This window comes from Orycteropus afer, unplaced genomic scaffold (genome assembly GCF_000298275.1).
Source record: "Orycteropus afer afer isolate SDZICR_OR568_19922 unplaced genomic scaffold, OryAfe1.0 scaffold00082, whole genome shotgun sequence".
In the NCBI taxonomy this organism is placed as follows: domain Eukaryota; kingdom Metazoa; phylum Chordata; class Mammalia; order Tubulidentata; family Orycteropodidae; genus Orycteropus; species Orycteropus afer.
This window is the reverse complement of record NW_006921669.1, coordinates 3,470,393-3,492,766: the sequence shown is the minus strand read 5'-3', so window position 1 is coordinate 3,492,766 and position 22,374 is coordinate 3,470,393. Positions and strand designations below refer to the sequence as shown.

General features: G+C 46.9%; 1 protein-coding gene across 1 annotated transcript in view; it reads left to right on the top strand.

Annotated features, from left to right (window-relative positions):
• XPNPEP1 (X-prolyl aminopeptidase 1) overlaps window positions 1-22,374 on the top strand; it is a 76,131-nt gene that overhangs the window by 31,605 nt on the left and 22,152 nt on the right. The window contains exons 3-13 of the mRNA XM_007941538.2: window positions 3,169-3,232; window positions 4,407-4,511; window positions 10,453-10,545; window positions 10,841-10,984; window positions 12,640-12,735; window positions 14,171-14,252; window positions 15,670-15,880; window positions 17,391-17,480; window positions 18,059-18,109; window positions 20,935-20,993; window positions 21,198-21,275. Coding sequence (XP_007939729.2) covers window positions 3,169-3,232; window positions 4,407-4,511; window positions 10,453-10,545; window positions 10,841-10,984; window positions 12,640-12,735; window positions 14,171-14,252; window positions 15,670-15,880; window positions 17,391-17,480; window positions 18,059-18,109; window positions 20,935-20,993; window positions 21,198-21,275 — 1,073 coding nt within the window. The remainder of the gene's footprint in view (window positions 1-3,168; window positions 3,233-4,406; window positions 4,512-10,452; window positions 10,546-10,840; window positions 10,985-12,639; window positions 12,736-14,170; window positions 14,253-15,669; window positions 15,881-17,390; window positions 17,481-18,058; window positions 18,110-20,934; window positions 20,994-21,197; window positions 21,276-22,374) is intronic.

The following is a 22,374-nucleotide window of genomic DNA, read 5'->3' as shown; positions in this document are numbered from 1 at the left end:
GAACCTTTTGAGTTCTTTTAGTTAACCTTGGGGTGACTTGTTTTATATAAAAATATGTTTGAAATACAAGAGCAGATCTCAGTATACTTAAGTTGTTTTTTGAGGGGGCAGAACACAAGTTTTCAATGGCCTGTGTTAGCTGTGTTATGAATGATTTTTTTTAAGGTAGTTTGGAACTCTCACACTGCTTGTGTCTTAGAAAGCTGTGGCGTGGTATTCCTCGTCTAGTCCACAAAGCCCTCACGCCACCTGCAGTGCAGCTGGTGTACACGTGGTGTTGGTCTTCATTTTGGGCTCTAGAATAAGAGGGAGAACAGAAGGGCAAGAGTTTTTTAGCCTTTTTCTGGGCACAGGCTTTGGGTTTCCGAAGATTCCCCATGTTCCTTTCTACAGGGCCTATTTCCTGCCCCATGGTGCCATTATAAGGAGCCTTGATGACACAGTGGTGCAACAGTGGGTTGCTAACTGAAAGACCAGACGTTCGAATGCACCAGCCACTCCATGGAAGAAAGATGTGGTGATCTGCTTCCATAAAGATTACAGCCTTGGAAATGCTATGAGGCACTTTTGCCACATACTATAGTGTCAATATGAGTCGGCATTGACTTGACGGCACACAACAACAACAACAACAACAACAACAACAGTGCCATCGTAGTGACTTGACTCTTCTGCATTGTCTGCCAATAGTGGCAGGTTCCATCCTACCTGCCCAATGAGCACCCTCCCAATGCCTGGCCCAAATGACTATTGCCTGTGTGACCCTGTTCTTAGCTTGGTCTAGGAGAGGTGTTGTCAGTCTGTTGCAATAAGTAATTCACTGTGATGAAAAATTGCTCTCCAGAAGCAGCCCAAAGAGGTGAGATTTTTTTTTTTTAAGCCCTATTAACCCTTCAGTTTGTTGAATTTCAGATAGAAAAATGTGAGAAGAAAAGATTATGCCTGGATAGGGAAAGAGGATCATTTTGGTCAGGGAGATGACTGAAAAGTTGGACAGTGAAAATATCTAAGCTAGTCCTCCTTATCACTGTTTCTTCCTTCCTCACCTTCTAACCTTCCAAATCCACAGATTCTGTAAAACTTTCATTATTATTATTGACGTGTGGCCATTGGGCTCTGGTTGAGTGTGGAGGGAATTGCCACAGCATTGTATACTCAAAGTTGAAGGCAGGAAGGTCCTCTGATCTAGCCTGCATTTCTTTTTTTTTATTTTTTTTTTTATTTTTTATTATTAGGATTTGGGTGAAGATTTACAGAGTAAATTCACTTTTCATACAGCAGTTCACATATACTTTGTCTCATGTCATTGACCAAAATTTACAATGCAGCAGCTCCCCTCCCACTTCCTCCCCATAGTTACCTCCTCCCAGTGTCCATCCCTTCATACTCTTCTGCACCCTGAGCTGTCTCCCTGTGCATAAGCAGCCCTTCCTTCTCCCATGATTGTTCTCTCCAGGGCGTGTGTCTACTTGAGGTAAATGTTTAACTCACATGCCTGTACTTTGTTTGCTAGCCTGCATTTCTTGTGGGACTGATGAGCAGATCAGGCTGCAGAGGTGGTGGCAGTTTCCTGCTCAGGTAGAACCAGGGAGACGAAGGTGGACGCAGGGCTACAGTCCAGGCTCCCTGGCCCTAGCCCAGCCCTTTTGTTTTGCTGCATCTCACTGACTGTCATAAAATTGCCCTGGGGTCTGGCCATCACCCCACTCCCCACCCTATGCATTGGTTAACCCTGTCGGGGACCCGGCAGAAACCTGGTAGCAGTAGAGGAGCAGTGACTCTAGACTCAAGCAGACCTGGCTTTGGATCCTGTTGTTAGTTGCCTTCAAGTTGCTGTTCTTGTACAGAGTAGAATTGCTCCATAGAGTTTTCAAGGCTGTGAACTTTGGCACCAGGATTGTGAGGCCTGTCTTCTGAGGCACCCCTGGATGGGTTTGAACTGCCAACCTTTTGGGTAGTAGTTGAGCACTTAACTGTCTGTGCTACTACCCAGGGACCCCTCAACTCTGTTAACCTACCATTGGGCAAGTTACTTAAAGATTCTCTGTGAACCTTGTTGTTATTGTTGTTATGTGCTGTCGAGTCAGACCTGACTCATAGTGACCCCTCCTTGGGTTTCTGAGGCAGTATCACTACGGAAGTAGATTGCCCCATCTTCCTTCTGAGGAGTGGCTGGTGGGTTTGAACTGCCAGCCTTCTGGTTAGCAGTCAAGTGCCTTAGGCACTATGCTACCAGAGCGCCTTTCTGAACCTTAGTTTTCTCATTTACTGTTGGTTTTATCCTGAAGAGCCATTATGAGGATGAGAGAGGTGTGTCATGTGGGGACAGCATGGCACAGGGCTTCAGAGTTGAGGCTCTGCAGCTGGCTGCCCGGGTTCCAATTCTGCCTCTCTACTTACTGGCTGTGTGACTTTGGGCAAGTTGCTTAATAAACTCCCTGCACCTCACTGGCCCTTACTAGAGGGCACACACCTTGGCCTCATACCCTGGGCTACAAATGGGAATCTTTTTCTTCAGCCTCCAGCCTTCACCCATTCAGAGGCAGGGGCTCGTCAGCTGGGAAGAACTTGGGGCGGCTTTGGACGTTTGTTTTAATTTGCTGAACTTCTTGGGTTGGAGGAAGTGTTTCCGCTCCTTCCCTAACAGGAAGGGACAGGGTCTGTGTGGGGAGAGATCAGAGATGCTTCCTTGGAGGGGGTCACAAACAGGAAGTTTAGAAATAAGCCAGTATCTAAAGAGACTCAAATTATAGAGTTATTGGCACTTAAAACAGAAATTCAACCCTGCTTTTTAGACAAACAACAGATGCTAAAATGTCAGCGGTAAAGAAGAGAGAAGGCTACTGGTCTGTGTTTTGAGGGAGATCTCAGTGAGGAAAGAACGGTTTTTATCTTTTTCCCTGGACTTGCTTTGTTCTCCTAATGAGGAAACAGAAGTGAAAGGGAACAGCTCTGTTGGCCCTTAATTAACTAGGGTCTCCTGCAATGTGCAGTAATTAAAAAAAATTCAGTGATGTATTCAGCTAGACTGTTGGCTCCTTGAGGGCAGGTGACAAGGATTTCCTGACCTCTGCAGTCCCTGCTGGCCCTGGCACAGGGCTGAACACGTGGAAAGCAGTCAGCAAGCGCCTGATTGAGGTCCCTTCCCTTGTCGCCTTTGTTTTCCAGAGTGAGTATATTGCCCCGTGTGACTGCCGGCGGGCCTTCGTCTCTGGATTCGATGGCTCTGCGGGTGAGTCGCCAATTTCTCCCTCTGTTCTGGCTGTATCTTTGTTCTTCTCCCAAAAATAACTGGACTGAGTTTCAGCCTGTGAAACAGAACCAAAAAGAAAATGCAAAGCAGACATTCCCCATTGAGCCTCTGTGGAAAGGGGGGTGAGTTCCCAGCATGCCTGGTTCCCTAAGGTCACCTTTTAGTGACCCCTTTCTGCTGTCTTTGCCTTTTCTTTTGCATTTTATTAAAAATTTGAACTTTTTGTTGATTATAACATATATACAGAAAGGTGTATCAATTGAACTGAATAGACCTGTGTAACTAGCACCCCAAATAAGAAATCGGACCTTAGTGGTACCCTACAACCCCTTACCTTAGCTTTTAAGTCTGTCTTGTCTAGTAATTCACCAAGCACTTGACTTTTGCTTTCTCTGTTTCCACTTTAGGCTTAAATAACAAAGTTTAACCACATTGGTGCCCTGCCCTAAATTTTCCGAAACGGTGTGCCCCTTCATTTTAGGGTGGTTTTCCCCTCTTCAGGCTTCCATCCCTTAAACTAGCTAGGCTTGGCGAGGCTTTTCTCCCTCACAGTTAGCACATTGCTTCCTTTGGTATAAGTGCTTGTGTTGGTTGGCACATTATGATTGGTTTTGGCTGATGCCTGTGCGGAAAGCCCCAGATTCTGCCAGGCCTGTGGGAACTGAGGGCAGGTAGAGGTGGGAGGCCCAAGCTCCCTGCTGGTGATTGCTGAGTCCTTGTAAACTCTCTCAGGGTCCATTTGGTCTCTGCCTGGGAAAAGTGGACCAGCAGCAGAGTGTCTGTGATGACTGATCCAGCTCAGCCTTGTGGATCGTGAGACCATTCTGGCCGTAGTCCCTCAGTCCTCTGCTCTATTGGTCTTGACACACATTGTGAATATTGTGTCCTTTCTGTGCAGGAAAAGCGCTCAGGCAGTATGGGTTCTAGGACTGTTTCCTTCAGAGTGTGAGTTGCAGCTAGTTCTTCTCTTGCTGCCTGGAGGCTTCCCTGGAGTTGAGGACCCATCTGCCCCACAAGTCAGAGTTGGTGGTGGGTGTGGCTTGGCCACAGAGGAACAGGTGTTTTTCCTTGTTCTTACCTACCTGCTGCTACTCAGTGTAGCATCCCAGTGATTGTCAAGAGCCCTTCTCTTTTCCTTGCTCCCTTACTGCAGGCACAGCCATCATCACAGAAGAGCATGCAGCCATGTGGACTGACGGGCGCTACTTTCTCCAGGCTGCCAAGCAGATGGACAGCAACTGGACACTCATGAAAATGGGTGGGTAGAAGCAAGGGCAGCCCAGCCTGAGGGCCAGCGCTGGGAAGGACCTAGACCCCTTTAGTGTTCCTGGATCATAGCCCTTTTGCGGGGTCATAGACCCTTTGAGAACCAAAGGAAAACCAAGAAAACGGCATGTTTATACATATACACCACTGTGCATTCACTTTCTGGGGGGTCTTGGCTCAGGGTGAAACCCCTGCGTGGCACTAAATAGTTAAGCACTCAGGTGCTCGTTGAGAGTTTGGCAGTTTGAGTCCATCCAGAAGTACCTTGGAACAAAGCCCTGAGGATCTGCTTCCAAACACTCAGCCGCTGCAACGCTTATGGAGCATGGTTCTGACCTGACCACACGGATCCCCGGGAGCAGGAAGGGACTTAAAGGCAACTGTGCTGCCTTTCTTTTTTTTTTTCCACTTTGGTTTTGGTTCAGGGTACTCATTTCACTGAGGGAAACTGAGGGCCAGAAAGGACAATTGATGGGCTACAGATCACACCGCTTGCCAGGCATTGGACTCATGTACTGGGGCCTTTCCACTACTCTTTGTGCTTCACAATTCAGAGTTAACTAGAGGCAAGGGGCCGTTGGCAGCAGAACTAGGGAGTCCTCTCTAAAGATCTCTGAGGAATCCTACACTTGCATTGGGCTGCTCAGGTTTGGAGAAAGAGCAATGTGTAGGTGAGAGTATGGGTCTGGAACTTTCTTGGGCAAGTTACTTCACTTTTCAGTGCTTCAGTTTTTTCATCTGTAAAATGAGACAGTAATAATCAATACCATATAAAATTGTGAGAATTAAATAATAAGGAAAGAATATAGTCCAGTGTCTATTGAATAAGTGTGTGATTGTGTATGTGTGTGTACTCTGCTTTTACATTTAACTTTGGGCCATGTGTGTTTTTCCACATCTTTAAAATATTCCTGAATTTAGGGACCATCTGAAGAATAGATTTGACACACTGAACACCAGTGACCAAAGACCAGACGAGTTGTAGGATGACATCAAGAACATCATACAGGAAGAAAGCAAAAAGGTCATTAAAAACACAGGAAGACCAAAATGGATGTCAGAATAGACTCTGAAACTTGCTCTTGAATGTGGAGTAGCTAAAACAAATGCTAGAAATGATGAAATAAAAGAGCTGAACAAAAAATTTCAAAGGGCAGCTTGAGAAGACAAAGTAAAGTATTAAAAAGAAGTGTGCAAAGACCTGGAGTTAGAAGACCAAAAGGAAAAAATGTGTTTAGCATTTCTCAAGCTGATAGAACTAAAGAAAAAAATTCAGGCTGTAAGTTGCAATATTGAAGGATCCTATGGGCAAACTGTTGAACAGTACAGGAAACATTAAAAGAAGATGGAAGAAATACACAGAGTCACTGTACCAAAAAGAATTGGTTGATGTTCAGCTATTTCAAGAGGTGTAGTATATGATCAAGAACCAATGGTATTGAAAGAAGTCTAAGCTGTACTGAAAGAATTGGCAAAAAACAAGGGTCCAGGAATTAACAAGTACTCAATAGGAATACCTATTGAAATGTTTCAACAGATGAATGCAACGCTGGAGGTGATTACTCATTTATGCCAAGAAATTTGGAAGACAGCTACCTGGCCAACTGACTGGAAGAGATTGATATTTGTGCCCATTCCAAAGAAGGGTGATCCAATAGAATATGGAAATTATTGAACAGTATCGTTAAAATCACACACAAGTAAAATCTTGCAGAAGGTAATTCAAAAACGGTTATAGTAGTATATTGACAGGGAACTTCTGAAAATGCAAGCTGAATTCAGACAAGTACATGGAACAAGGGATATCACTGCTGATGTCAGATGGCTCTTAGCTGAAAGCAAAGAATACCAGAAAGATGCCTACCTGTGTTTTACTGACTATGTGTACGCATCCAACTGTGTGGATCCTAACAAATTATGGATAATGTTGTGAAGAATGGGAATTCCAGAACACTTAATTGTTCTCACGAGGAACCTGTACATAGACCAAGAGGCTAGTGTTTGAACAGAAAGGGGATATTGACTGGTTTAAAATCAGGAAGTCTGTGCGTCAGGGCTGTATCCTTTCACCATGCTTATTCAATCTGTATGCTGAGCAAATAATCCGAGCATATATCTGAGCTCCTCCCTTCCAAGAAGAAGAATGTGGTATTGTTGTTGTTGTTATGTACCCTCAAGTCGGACCCGACTCATAGTGACCCATCCTCGGGTTTCCGAAGCAGTATCATTACAGAAGTAGATTGCCCCATCTTCCTTCCAAGGAGTGGCTGGTGGGTTTGAACTGGCAGCCTTCTGATAGCAGTCAAGTGCCTTAGGCACTACGCTATCAGAGCTCCCAAATGTGGCATTAGGATTGGAGAAAGAACCATTAACAACCTGCTGTATGCAGAAGACATAGCCTTCTTTGCTGAAAATGAAGATGACTTGAAGCACTTACTGATGAAGATGAAAGACTGTAGTCTTCAGTATGGATAACACCTCAACATAAAATCCTCACAACTGGATAAATAAGCAACATCATGATAAATGGAGAAAAGATTGATGTTGTCAGGGATTTCATTTTATTTGGATTTATAGTTAACACTCATAGAAGCAGCAGTCAAGAAGTTAGATGTCACATTGCACTGGGCAAATCTGCAGCAAAAGTCCTCTGTAAAGTGTTAAAAAGAAAGATGTCACTTTGAAGACTGAGGTGTGCCAAACCCAAGCCATGGTATTTTCAGTTGCCTCATATGTGTATGAGAGGTGGACAGTGAATAAAGACCGAAAAAGAGTTAATGCCCTTGAGTTGTGGTGTTGGTGAAGAATACTGGAAATACCATGGACTGCCAGGAATGAGCAAATCTATCCAGGAAGAAGTGCAGCTGGAATGCTCTTTAGAAAAAGAATGGCCAGACTTCGTCTTACCTGCTTTGGTCATGTCGTCAGAAGGGACCATTCCCTGGAGAAGGATATCATAGTTGGTGTAGTGGAGGGTCAGTGTAAAAGGGGAAGACCCTCAGTGAGATGGAGAACGCAGTGGCTGCAATGATGGGCTCCAGTACAGCAAAGATTGGGAGGATGGCGCAGGACCTGGCAGGGTTTTGTTCTGTCGCACACGGGGTCGCTCTGAGTTGGAGCTGGCTCGGCAGCACCTAATAACAACAACAAAATATTCTTTAGAAGCATTGTTTTACTGACTGTACCAAGGACTCTCCCTCCTGTTTTGAACCTGGGGAACAGAAAATAAAGACAAAAACGGTCAAAGCCCAGTGAGGAAGAGATGATGAGGCAAAATAACTGACCTTTCTTGTTGTAGGAAGCAGTGAGGAAAAGAAGGGGTCATCACCCTCACCATTCAGGAAACAGAGGGCTGGACCATGATACTGAGAGCCAAGAGCAGCTAGCTCACTGAGGTGCACGTGTGTGTATGTGTGTGTGTGCTCACTCATGTATGGATGTGTGTCATGCACACTGCCCATGTACATATGCATGTGTTATTTCTCTTAGGGACAAATTATGAATGTTTTTGATCTGGCAGTAGATTTATTTTAAGTTTCTATTTCTCAGAAATCTTTTTGCATTTTTAGAAATACAAGATTACCAAAGCTACAGTTTGACTGTTGCCATAGTTTTCTCTCAATCTGTATCTCTCTATCTTTCTCTCTCTCTCTCTCTCTCTCACACACACACACACACACACTAAAGCATTTGAGCCTATTGTAAAGGGGCAGACCAGTGGCCTTTAGACTTTTTTGACTATATGCCTTTTGGCTATTAACCAAAGGTTGGCCATTCAAACCCACCCAGAGGTACCTTGGAAGAAAGTCCTGGTGATCAGCTTCCAAAGATTCCAGCCGTTGAAAATCTCATGGAGTGTAGATCTCTGACACACATGGGCTGTGTCTGATTGACTCAAGGGCAGTTAGTGGTTTTTACCATCCTCTGTATTTCAAATTTAGGTAAAAATGAATAATATTAGGAAAATATTAATGTTTCAGATAAAAAGAAATACAAATAGAAGTTCAGATACTTCTTTCACTCCGGTGGATCATCTTCGGTAGCCCTGGGGCCTGAGCACCCCTTTTTGGGGCCCACAGACTCAAGCTGTTAGGTCTGTTAATACTTTGGGGGTCTAATGTCAGGGGAGCAAATAGTGCCTGCTTCTCTTGAAGTAGGTGTGTGGTGGCATGGAATAGGAGGCGAGTCCTCCCCTCCAGGCCCCTCTTTGATGGTGTTGAATGGGGGTTCGCTTCTCCCTTCCAAGGCCCTCTAGTTTGCCATCTTTCCCTAACCCATCTTTTCCTGGGGCATCTCTCCTGGTTTGGGGGATTCTAGTGGGTTTGGTTGGCCAGTGAGTGATTCATCCATGGGGTTTTGCCAGAGACCTGTCTGCTAGGAAACAAAATGACTTCATCTTGTGAAAGTTCTTCCAGGGACATTAAAAGAAACTGCATTAATAAGTAGCTTATTTAGTGGTTTGGAAAAAAAAAGATAGACAAGAATCAAGTGGCAAAATAAAAACTCAGTGCCAGCTTCTAGAAAGACTTGAAGAACTTGGACTCCTGAGCTCGTTTCTTTAGAAACCTTTGAACTGCCCTCCTGGGGCCATGTGGTTATCAGCAGTCAGTAGGAAGAACGACAAAATAAGCTGGAATATGTGCACTTCCCTAAATCTCTGTGTGCGTAAACAAAGGCATTAATTGTTCAGCAGAAATCTGATTAGTTAAACAAAGTATATATTCCAAAATAGAAGATAGTGAATAGTTTGGCATGGAGGAAAACTGAAATATAAAAAACACTCTTAGTTCCTTTCTTACAGCTTACTTGGTTTCCTCTGACTGGTTTCTTGAAAACAGAAAGGCTGTTTGATATTGGGAGTTGGGAAGCTCAGAGTCTTTCTTTTTAAATTTTCATTGTTATTTGAGTGAAAGTTTACAGAGGAGATTCACTTTCCGTACAGGAGCTCACATACACTTTGCCTCATGACATTGACTGTAATTTCCCACAATGCAACAGCTCCCTTCTTATTTCCTCCCCATAGTTACTTCTTCCCTGTGTCCTTTCCTCCATGCACTCCTGCCCCCTGAGCTGTCTTCCTGAGCATACACAGTGCTTCTATTCTCACATGAGTGATCTCTCCAAGGAGTGTATCTACCTCAGGTAGATGTTCAGCTCACATGCCTGTCTATTGTTTGGCTGGAAGCCACAGGAGTGGGTTCAGTTCCAGACCTGAAGGGCAGCTAGGGGCCATAGTCTCAGTGGTTCCACCAGGCTCTGTCAGACCAGCAAACCTGGTCCTTTTTTTTTAATGATTTTGAGTTTGGTCCACATTGTTCTCCCCTCAGGGGCCTTGTTAAAGACTGTGTGTCCCTCTTGTCATCTTCAGAAAGAGTTCTTGGTGCTGAGGTGTGTGCTCAGCCCTCCATTCCAAGGCCTGGCTGTGGGGTAGGCGGCCTTTCTCAGTGACCCTGCCCCTTCTAGATGAGGAGAGAGCAGCGGTGCATGCCTTGCACTTACCTGGTGTGTGAGGTAGAGGCGTCTGGCTGCAAGACTTCAGAGGGTCACCGCCCAGGCTCTTGTGAAGTGTGACTGGCAGTGTAAAGTGACCGAGACTGATGAGCTGATCTCTGTGATGACACCATGCATCTGTGTTGGAATGATTCCCAGGATGATGTTTTTTTCTGAGAATTGAATGAAAATTATGGCCTCCCTTCTGTCTCCCCCTTACCTGTTTGCCTTCCTTACATCATGCCATCTTCTTTCTGCAAGCTCCTCACCATCTTCCTGTAGCCTTCCAGGATTAAGGGAGGTTCAGATTTTCCAAGTCCTGCCACTCCAGAAGGTGGCCAGTAAAGACCCTGCTATGCTGACATGTGTGAATTGCTTCCTTCTGGGTAGGACATTGCGTTTGGGCCACTGGAAAATGTTTCTGTCTGTCCTTACCTTTGTAGGTCTAAAGGACACACCAACTCAGGAAGACTGGCTGGTGAGTGTACTTCCTGAAGGATCCAGGGTTGGTGTGGACCCATTGATCATTCCTACAGGTGAGGAGCTTGGTCCCTTCCAGCTTGGGAAAGGAATTGGGTTCTAAACACTCCTTGTTTACTTGTGGGTAGTGGAACATTTGGTCGCTCAGCATGACTCTGTGTCACGATTAAAGCCAGAGTGAGGTGAAGTGTTCTGTGATGGAGGCAGGGGAGCGTCATGGTGGGGTAGATGTCTTTCTATGTTTCCTCACCCCGTACCTGGCATCAGGATCTCTTTAGAGGGCTCCAGGCCCTCAAGGTCTCCGCCGAAATGAGCATTTAGTTCATGGCTGGCCTCCGTGTGTTTTCCCAGATTACTGGAAGAAGATGGCCAAGGTCCTCAGAGGCGCCGGCCACCACCTCATTCCTGTCAAGGAAAACCTTGTGGACAAAATCTGGATAGACCGTCCTGAGCGCCCGTGCAAGCCCCTCCTTACCCTGGGCCTGGATTTTACAGGTCAGAACCCCAGCTGTGCCCAGCAAAGCCCAGCCATCACCCCTGTGCCTCCACTGTCTCCTTCCTTGTCCTCTGGATCCAGGGTGAGCTAGTGGGAGGATTTTGCCTCGTCCTGGCTCAGGGAGCATTTGAGGACGGCAGGAGCTGTGTTTGTTGTCACTTCCTTTGGCTTAGTTTATTCTGCGTAGCTCTTCCGGGTACCCTTTCGGTTCTGTCAGGATGGCTGAGTTGTTTCCCACTCACTTGCTCGCTGCCAACCGCATGACTCTGGTATTTGAAACAGCCTAGAAAGTTTCTAGGTTCCATTCCCTTTCTCATGCCAGCATTTGTCGGTTGGCCTTCCTGCCCACCTGCGATCCTGTCCCTTCTGCCTTAGAGGCTTTGGGGGTTTCTTTGGCCAGTGTGATAGTGGTGGGTGAGGAGCAAGTTCTGTGACTCACCTGTGGGAGACGAGGAAAGTGTGGATTTCTGAAACAGGAGGGCTGTGGAGGGAGAGGCCTAGGAGGTGGGGCTGCCGGGGAGGGAGCTTTGCTATAGAATCAGAAAACGCGATGTGGATGGGGGACATCTGGAATGTAGGCAGCTTGCCCTGAGGGGTCCTGGGAAGAAAGCATTACAACCCAGACTCTTGGCCAAGTTGGAAACAGCATTCCTGAAGTGATGTGCAAAGCACCCTTTGGTTGTGGGCAGCCCCTAGCTTGCTTTCCTGTGTGCCATCATCGCGGAGGGTATTGCAGCTTGGGAGGGTCAGGCCAGTGAGTGGCTGGGGGTCAGCTAAGTGTTTTCCATCAGCATGTTTAGAATTTTTAAGTGAAGCAGGGCCTCTGACCTATTGCCTGTGGGAGAGGGAAGAGCAAGGACTGCTGATGAACCATTTGTTGTTCAGGGCTCTGTGTTTGGTGCTGGGTGGATAGGACAGACGCTACCCTGTTCATGGGGCTATACCCTGAGCTCAAGGCCATTTCTTGGTGGGGCAGAGGTGGAAGCAGTGGTGGGTGAACCCCTCGAGGGCTGAGATTTCACCCTCAGGAGCAGCAGGGAGGCCATGGCTATGTCTGACAGGGCAGTGTGATTGGAAAGAGGTAGTCCCAGTGAGTCAGACCTGTGGAATTCCTAGTCCTGGCACCAAAAGGCAAGTCTTCTGGCCCCAGGAAGCCAGCCTTGTTGGTGATATTCCCCCGACCTCTAAGTCTGGGCTGATTCGCTCAGCTGGGTCGTGTGTTCTCATAACTGCCTGTTCTTCCCCTACTTACCCAGTCACTGCTGGTTTAATCGCCTTCCCTTCTAGACTGTAAGCCCTGCTGGGGAGGGCAGGGTGCAGGGACTGACTGCTCCAAGCTGTAACCACGGTGGCTAGCACAGTGCCTGGCAGACATCTCTACCTAAAGGCTTAATATCTATCCAGATGCTCAACAGACATTTGTTGGATGAACGAATGAATTCGTCTTGCTAGAGGAGCTGATAGGGTTGGATGTAGTCAAGTGGCTGGGACGGTTACGCCTCCTGTGTGGGCCTTGATCCTAGGCCTCCTGCCTGCTTGAGTTCCCTAGAAGAAGGAGCTGTGTGGTTAAGGATGTTGAGGATGATTTATTTCACTGGACCTCATAGGCCCCCAGGACCAGGGCTGGCGTCTCAAGCACACTTGTTTCTTACAGGTATCTCCTGGAAGGAAAAGGTTGCAGACCTTCGTTTGAAAATGTCTGAGAGGAACGTGGTGTGGTTTGTGGTCACTGCCCTGGATGAGATTGCATGTGAGTACTCTGGTTTCACTGTTTGGCTGTGTTACCTGATCCCTCCTTTGGTTCTCTGGGAATCTGTGTGTTCATGTCATTTGGCTTTCTGAGTGGCCAGGGAATAAGCAAAAGATGATGTCATCAAATGGGTACAAGAGATGTCAATTAGATCAAAGGAGAAGGAATGGCAGCGTGCAGGGGAGGGGAATGAGTCTTGCCCAGGAGCAGTGTTGCAGTCAGGTGATGTTCAATCCATGGGCTATGTCCACCTCCAGCCTGTCTCTTCAAGGCTGTGGCACCTCTGGGGAGGGGCTCCCCCTCAGTGTGTCATGGATGCTGTGCAGAAGTGGGGTCATAGGAGATGCTTTTCACTTTTCCTGTTGTTTCCCAGGGTCTTCCCAATAAGAATACTGCAGAAGCATTTCTGCCTTGGAAAACACAAAGTCCCTGACCAAGCCCTCTGACACCTTCACAGTTTTTCAATCTTCAGACCTTAAATAGCTCTCGTGCTATTTTCTGTCATCTTCTTGGACTTGATGATGACTTTTTTTTTTTCCCTGGTGTTATGAGTTAGAGGGTATGTGTGTGGTAAGGTTTTGACCCATCTTGACATTTATCTGCCAGAAAGATTGTACAGTCCCACCCCATGGTCTATCTTTTTTTTTTTTTTTTTTTAAAGTGCTAGTATGTAGATAAAAAACATTGCCTCATTGCTTTCGTTTGAGAAGCCTTGTTTTTAAACACAGGCAGTACCTTTTTTTATAGCAGGGTCTTGTTCTGCACTTGGATCCTCACTAGTGCCAGCATCAGGGAGCTGTGCTCTCTGCCAGTCCCCCTAGTTTTTCAAGTGTGCAGTGACCTCACCAAACCTCCTGTCACTGGCTGCAGGTGGGTCCTCCACCCAGCGGCTCTGGTTCCACTCATGGGTTGCAGCCCTGCTGACTCACTGCTTTTCTTTCTGCCTCTGACGGGAAGCTCTGCCTCCTTGGGGCTAATTGACCCTTAATGAGAGGCCGCATTTGTCCTCCCTTGTGGTTGGGCAGGTCTGTTTTTCGACCCCAAGTCATGTACCTCAGAAGGGAGGGAAAATGATTGCCTCCCTTTATTTGGGAGCCCTAGAGGTTTTTCTGCTGCAGGGCCAGACCTGGCAGGCCACCACTGGGCGGGCCATTTCAGCTCTTTGTTTGGAGGGCATTTCTAACTAGTAACTCTTCCATCCCCCGCCTCTGGACGGTTATGTGATGGCATAAGGAGCAGCTCTGGTGCCATCATGTGGCGGACGTGAGCAACTGCAGCTGTGAGGTGGAACCCAGACGAGGTTCCCGCCTTTGCGAGATGCTGCTGAGTCCTTGGATGGCAGCTGGACTTGGCTGATGCTCCTCTCTCCGCCACCAAGCTGCCCCTTAAAGTGCCAAGTCAGGCAGGTGACAGGGACTTTGATTTTCTTTTTTAGGGCTGTTCAATCTGCGAGGATCAGATGTGGAGCACAATCCGGTGTTTTTCTCCTACGCAGTCATAGGACTGGAGACCATCATGTGAGTGTCCGCACCCCCACCGGCCAGGTCCTTCCTCAAGGCTTCTCGGGCCCCATTCCCACTTTCTAGTCAGGGCCCACCATTCCCTGTCTGATGTTTTGCTGATGTGCTTTTTTCTTGCATTTTTTTCCCTTTTCCTTTTTGTCTGCCTTAATGGGAGACATTTATTTATATCCTGCCTCTTTTAATTCTCAAATGATTTGAAATCACCTGTGAAAGTATCTATTTTCTATAAGATAAAAAATAAGTTGTGAGGACATCAGGACAAACCTGGACTGAGGTTAGTTCACAAAATTCCTGCTTCAAGGGCTTGTTCAGGCCCCAAGTTTGATTCCAAGCTTTCTAGTAGCCAGTAGCAACGGGTGTATAGACTCAGTTATTCAATTCCTGGTTCACAGTACAAACCATCTCAGTCATTTAGAAGGTCAGAGATCAGAAACTACCCAGGAAAACCCACTGAATCGAGCCTCGTTTAATTGTCAGTTACAGAGTGTTGCTGTAGCCTTCCCTTTGTTGCTCTTCTGTTTGGGCGGCTTTCTTCATTCCTACGTCATATTTATGAGGGCCTGCTGGGTGCCAGGGGTCTCCAGCAGGTGCTGGGACTCAGTGGTGAATAAGGCAGACAGGGTCCTGGGTTGGAGCTGGGAATATGAGAGCCTCTTCAGGAAATTCAGGGGTAGGGTAGGTTTGGGGGTCTTCATTGGGGTCTGACCTATACTTGGAGGTCAGAGAAGACTGAGGAGCATGACGTTGGAACAGAGGCTGAGCTGAATATGAGTGAGCCAGTTGAGGGGGAAGAGCAGGGTGAGTCCAGCAGAGGGGACGGAGTTTCCAGAGCTGGTGTGTGGGGAGGAGCCATGGTGGTTCACTGTGGTGGGAACCAGAGTAGGAGGCCAGAAGGTGAGCAGGGACCACCTCAAAAGGGCCGTTTGAGCCAAGTTTGGGAGCTTAGACTTTGATCCTGAGGACAATGGGGAGCCAGTAACAGCGAGCTCCATGATCAGATGTGTTAATTATAAAGACTGTTACGGCTGTGGAAACAGGATGGGTGGAGACAAGAGGCATGGTGACCAGTCAGGAGGCTGTGGCACTAATCCAGGGGAGAGATGGCGATGTCTGAGTCTGGGTGCTGACTGGGTGTGGACAAGGATAAAGGTGGAGAGATTGGATGGGGATCTAGGCTACAGGTCGACATAGCCTAGTGAATGGGGGAGGGGAGCATCAGGGAGGAGATTGGGTGGCTGGTGACAGCATGCACAGGGACAAGAAGCACAGGGTGGGCAGCAAGACTGGGAAAGGACTGAAGAGGATGGAAAAGCTGCTTGGCTTTGAGTCCAGAAGATGGAGCCAGTGTGTCTGTGTGTGTGTGTCTGTGTGTGTTCGTGTTCTTACCTCCCGCCCCCCCCACCCCCCACAGGCTCTTCATTGACGGTGACCGCATAGAGGCCCCCAGTGTGAAGGAGCACCTCCTTCTTGACTTGGGCCTGGAAGCTGAATCCAGAATCCAGGTGCTTCCTTACACGTCCATCCTGAGTGAGCTCAAGACTCTGTGCGCTGACCTCTCCCCGAGGGAGAAGGTATGGATCAGCGACAAGGCCAGCTATGCTGTGAGCGAGGCCATCCCCAAGGTTGGTGGCCCCACCCTGGCCCCTCTAAACCCTACTGTCCTCCAGCTGCCAGCCCCTACCTGCCCTGGCACTGGGCAGCTTTGTCTTTGAAGCAGTCACCTCCTGGGCTGAGCCCCTTGCACGGGAGTCTGTTGAGAGTTTGCGGATTTAGACCCGGCAGGGATCTTGTCCCATATTTCCCAGAGTGTAGCACAAGAGGATTTTTGGTTATTTGAATGTATCTGTTTCAACAGCATTTTGGTGTATGCTAGAAAATACAGCATGTGAGGCCATTGTAAAAATTATTTCTAGGACAAAATTGAGTTTAATAAAGCAAGTTGATTTTAACTTGTCAAAAGAAAAATATTAAGTAAATAAGAGTACAGCTTCCTGCCCTGAACCATGGAGGTGGTGTGAGAGGGCCTGAATTTGGAAATACTTCTCTATCCCCTTCTCTTTCACCTCCCACAACCTTAAATGGCTCAGGAGACTTGAGGCCCAGGAAGCTTGGTGAGTTAGGGATTTGTCAAAGGTCAAATGCTAGTGATAGCCCCAGCCTTCCTGAGCCCCTGTCAGTGCTAAGCTGCTGACACCCATCTCCTCAGTTAATTAGGACTTTGGGCAGAACTGGAATCTGGGTCACTTTAGATGTAGCCTTTCCTACTGTGCTGCCTGGGCTCCTGGGCTCTGGCTGCTGTGTGGCCTGTAGCAAGCCCGGCGGTATCTTCTCTACTGAGCAGTAGGCCATCCTGGGAGGAGCCTAGACCTGGCTTCCCATTGCACCCCATGCCACTGTCACACTGTGTGTGACCTCCAGCAAGCCACTCAGTTTCCAGCCTAAATGGGCCTCACACCTGCCTTCCCGATTTTGTGTGGGGTGAGTATGTGAGTGAGAGAATAAGAAGAGGCAAGAGAAAGATGCCCTTTGAGAAGCCCTGTGCACGTGTTGGGGTGGCATTCCGCCCGCCTTCCCCCATCACAGGGCTGCATTCTTAACTTGATGTCAAACTGGGCAGGCTCTTACCCAGCCCTTTCAGATGAGAGCATAAATGGTAGCTGAGGTGTGATCACTGAGCGTGAAGGGGGAGGACTCAGGAGACCCCTTCACCAGGCCACGTGCATTAGCTGAGAGTGAGAAAGAGCCTCCTTTGTGCAGCAGAAGGGGATTATTTCTTTCAAGCTTTGATCGGTCAGTGAACCCTGACTCCCAGCCATGGAGGCTGGAAAAGCGATACCTTGCTGATGGCTGGCTGCCAGCAGTCTCGAACAGGGCACAGGAGATAGAAGAGATATACTTGTTTGATGTTGCTTCTCTTTTTGGACAAGCTGAAGGGCCCTGTCATGCTCAGGCCCATCAGCTGAAAAGGGCAGGTGGTCTTGGGGCCCCGGGGGACAGCTGGGTGGGTCCCAAGGGGAAGCTCTCTTCCAACGAGTTGTTGTAAGCGTGTTGTGCTGGGTAGAGAGGTGTTGCCTAGCTTTAGGGTGAGTGGAGCCAGGCCTGACTTCCCATGTTACTGCCCTCCGCCCCTAGGCTCACCGCTGCTGTGTGCCTTACACCCCCATCTGCATCGCTAAAGCTGTGAAGAATTCAGCCGAGTCCGAAGGCATGCGGCGAGCCCACGTGAGTAGAGCAGCCTGTGCGGAAGGGCAGAAGGGCGATGTGTGGTTGGCAGCAGGCCTAGCTCCTTCACCAGCTGTGGCCTTGGGCCTGGGACAAGGTTGTGTGTAATCTCATAGCCTCAGTCTCCTGGCCTTCCAGAGTTAATGAGAAAATGAAATAAGATACTTCATAGGCTAGACCTTTATGAAGTTTAAGGCACAATACAAAGAGATATTGATGATAACTATGTGGATGATTGTGAAAATGATGATGAGGGAAACCTCTTAAAAGACTCAGATTGGGTTTCAAGGCCAAGGGTAGGTCTAGAAAGATCTGGGGCCCAGATCCTTTGACTGTGACCTGTCTTTCTTGCCCCTGCGGGGCTGGAGTTCACTCCAGTCCCCTGGGAGAGCTGCCTGGGGCCTGGGGCTGGGCTCCAGCAGATGCTGGCGAGTGAAGCCCCGGTTGCTGGTGGCTTGGGTCTGTCTGCGCAGCCCTCTTGGTATCACATTAGTCAGCCAGGACCCGGTGGGCTGGGCTCTGACTCTGGCCATCTGCTTTCCTATAATAACTTAAAAATGTCTTCATTGTTTGCGCAGATTAAAGATGCTGTCGCCCTCTGTGAGCTCTTTAGCTGGCTGGAGAAAGAGGTTGGTTCTCGGTCTTTGTTAAACACGTGGGTACAGAGGATTTAGAAATTAACCTGCATGTGATCCTAACTGGGCTGCCCCCATCCTCTGCTGCCCACGAGGTAGAAGAGAGCCGGTCTGCGTTTAGTGTTCATTGTTCTTTCTGGAATTCTGGTGTGTGTGTGTGTGTGCGTGTGTGTGCATGTGCATGTGTGTGTATTTTAAAATTCTTTTTATTGTAGACAACAGTAACAAGGATTAAGAAATAAATTCTATAACACAGTGGACCCCATCTGGGCCAGGAGTTCTCTTATAGCTGAGGGGAATCTCATGGTGGGAAGATGACCCTTACAATTGTATTCTGAGCAAGCTCATTGTAGTAGGAGAGAAAGATCTTTTTTATATTTTGAACTTCAGTTTCAACCATCACATTTTTTTTTTTTTTAATTGTGATTCGGGTGAAAGTTTACAGAGCAAATTCACTTTGCATACAGGAGCTCACATACACTTTATCTCATGACATTGAATACAATTTTCCACAATGCAACAGCTCCCCTGCCATTTCCTCCCTATAGTTAACCTCTTCCCTGTGTCCTTCCCTCCATGCACTTCTGCCCCACGAGCTGTCTCCCTGAGCATACACAGCCCTTCTATTCTCCCATGATTGTTCTCTCCAAGGAGTGTATCTACCTAATGTAAATATTCAGTTCATATGCCTATCTTTTGTTTGGCTGGAAGCCACAAGAGTGGGTTCGATTCCAGACCTGAAGGGCAGCTAGGGGCCATAGTCTCAGGGATTCCATCAGGCTCTATCAGACCAGCCAACTTGGTCCCTTTTTTTTTTTTTTTTAACTGATTTTGAGTTTTGTTCCACATTGTTCTCCCTCTCTATCCAGGATCTCCTACACAGATCCCCCTCCAAGTGGTTGACAGTGGTAGCCGGACACCATCTAGTTCTTCTGGTCTCATAGTTGTACAGGCTGAGAATCGCAGGGTGTACTAGTCTCTTGGACTAATTATTTCCATGCATCTTTTGTTTTCTTTATTCTTCTTTGCTCTGGATGAGGAGAGACCCATCGTTGCATCTAGATGGCCCTTGCAAGCTTTTAAGATCCCAGTCACTACTCGCCAAAGTAGGATGTAGAACAGTGTTTTGTGTAGGATGTTACGTCAATTGAGCTTGATGTCTCCTGTGACTAAGGTCCTGAGCCCACAGGTCCAACTACTCATTCTCTCCAGGTGGCTGGCTGTGTCCAAGAAGTGTCTACAACCTGGTCCCTTGTCAGCTCTACTGTATACCTGGAAATTCTTACAGAACATACCAATACACTTATAGAAACATTGTCTACCAACCCTATACATGATCTTGGGCACACTCTTCCCTGCGTAGACACACCTAATAGTTCAGCCTGTCAACCCATCTATTCACCTGTATATCCATGTTTGCATTCACTGACAATGCAGTACTGTATGTACAAAAGGGTTCATCTTTGCTGTCTGTACCTCCCACATACCTCTCTCTGTCTTCCTCTTCCTAAATGCCACTGTGTTGGTCACTCACGTTTGGTACATTGCTTTCTCTTCACCCAAATCAATACTTGTCTCTACCTGTTAAACAGTGTTCCCTCCTTTTCCCTCCCACCCCTGGTAACTAACAAAGAAAATTTCCTTCCATATATAAACCTTACCTTGACTTTTTACAGTAACAGACTAATATGATATTTGTCCTTCTGTGACTGTTTCACTCAGCATAATGTCCTCCAAGTTCATCCACATTATGCAGTGTTTTGCAGATTCTATGTTATTCTTTAGGGTTGCATAATATTCCATTGTGTAAACCATCATAACTTTTTTTTTTTAAATTGTGATTTGGGTGAAAATTTACAGAGTAAATTCACTTTCCATACAGTAGTTCACATATACTTTTTCTCATGACATTGACTACAATTTATCACAATGCAACAGCTCCCCTTTCACTTCCTCACAATAGTTACCTCTTCCCTGACCATCAAACTTTTTATATTAAGTTGACACTTGGCCATTTGTTTCTTGCCCTTTTACTCCTTGTAGTTGGCAGGAGGGTGATTTCTTTGTGTCGCTATTAAACTATTCATATTCCTTTAAAATCTTTTCATTATTTAAACTCTTTTAAAGTAGCTTAAATTGGAAAAGAGAAAATGTCACCCTTGTTTGCACACATGTAACCTTCTTTCCACATGTAACCTTCTTTCTCTACATTTCTTTCTTCTCATTTATCTTTGTGGAGCATGTTTCCATGTCTCCGTGTGCAGCCATGATACTGTCTTTTGTTATGTTCAGTTACTATTATCTCATGAGCATTTTCTGTGTGGTGTGAAGCCTTAAAAAATGACCCCAATGGAGATGGATCTCTTGGCTGCACTGATTAACTTACCCATTCTTCCTATTTTGAAACATTTAGGTTGTTTTTCATTTTTTTGCTGTTACCAGTAACCCAGCAATAATATCTTGGCATTTATCTTTTTTATCTTTTTTGGGTAATTATCTGAGGATGAGTTCCTAAGAGGGGTGGCTTTGGAGTTTTTAAACTGGATATATTAAGGTTTGGGAGCTTTTAGGATATATTACTGTGTCAAAATACTTGAGTGAAAATTAAATTGATAGGAATCCTTCTACTTCAATAGGTTTTGAGGAAAGCCTTTGGGAAATCTCTCCCTGCTGAAAATATCAGACATAAACTGTGTCCTGTAGTGGGAGCAGTAGGATACAAGAATTGAGGGAAAAGTAAGCTTTCAGCTTATGCCATGTACGAGGCACACAGGATTTTAATTTACCTCAACAGATGATTTATCAGCACTTCCTTGTAGGTTCCCAAAGGTGGCGTGACAGAGATCTCAGCAGCTGACAAGGCTGAGGAATTGCGCAGGTGAGGAGGGTTTGGGGGTCCATGGACCTCGTGCTAATTCCCTGGACAAGTTAAATGAACGAGGTTGGGAGGACTCTGATTTTTGGCACAGTAAGAAAACATGAAGCTGGCCTGTCTGTTGTGTATGTGTGTGTGGAGGAGTGCGGGGCAGTCACATTGCACAGTCGTTGTCCCCTACCTTCAACCTTGGTCTCTCTGCTCCAGGCAACAGGCTGACTTTGTGGACCTGAGCTTCCCAACGATTTCCAGTACGGGACCCAATGGCGCCATCATTCACTACGCGTAAGGCATGCGGGGGAGCGCGTGGCTGGGCTTGGCTGCTGCTTCTGCGTTGGATCCTGAGCGGAGCAGAGATAGTGTTTTGCCAGAGGCCCTTGAGCCCACCTCCGCTTATCTGTGGAGACCATACAATTAGGGGAAATTTACCAGCCCCAATCTGTTGCTTTCTTTGAGGCCTTGTTTTCCCTCCTGATATTTTCTAAATCCCTGGGCCGCTGCCTTTTGGGAGCCTCCTCTTAGACTCAGATGCTCGGTGTTGCCATTCCCCATGATACCCCACATGCAGTCAGATGAGCTCCACTCTCCCCTCTGAGGCTGCAGGAGCTGTGTCTTAGCTCTTGAATCTTGACGATCAGACTTTTTGAGTGTTTTTCTTTCGTGATAATAGCAGCCTTCTTGATGCACTAGTCCAAACATCTTGTGAGTGTCATCACCTTCATACATAAAAACCCACTTCTTATCACTGAGTAGTGGGCACTCTGTTGTGATAGGGGGAGAGGCAGCTCCTGCTTCCCGTGGGCTTGGAGCCTGGCATCTCATTCAACGGGAACTTTTTTTTTTTTTTTTTTTAGGATTTGGGTGAAGATTTACAGAGTAAATTCACTTTTCATACAGCAGTTCACATATACTTTGTCTCATGTCATTGACCAAAATTTACAATGCAGCAGCTCCCCTCCCACTTCCTCCCCATAGTTACCTCCTCCCAGTGTCCATCCCTTCATACTCTTCTGCACCCTGAGCTGTCTCCCTGTGCATAAGCAGCCCTTCCTTCTCCCATGATTGTTCTCTCCGGGTGTGTGTCTACTTGAGGTAAATGTTTAACTCACATGCCTGTACTTTGTTTGGCTGGAAACCACAGTTGTGGGTTCAATTTCAATGGGAACTTTTAACAGTCTCCAAGAGCTCCTGGACCCAGACAGCTGAACCGTGAGACCACAGGGGCATTGGTATGTTTAGGACAGATGGATCTGCCATGGAGATGATGAGTAGTGTCACTGGGCTTGGCCATTGGGCTCCAGCTTTGCCCAGCTGAAACCATTTTGCCCTGGCATTTTGAGCCTTGTGTTTCCCTATCTATGATGTATGTTGTCCATGAAACAAC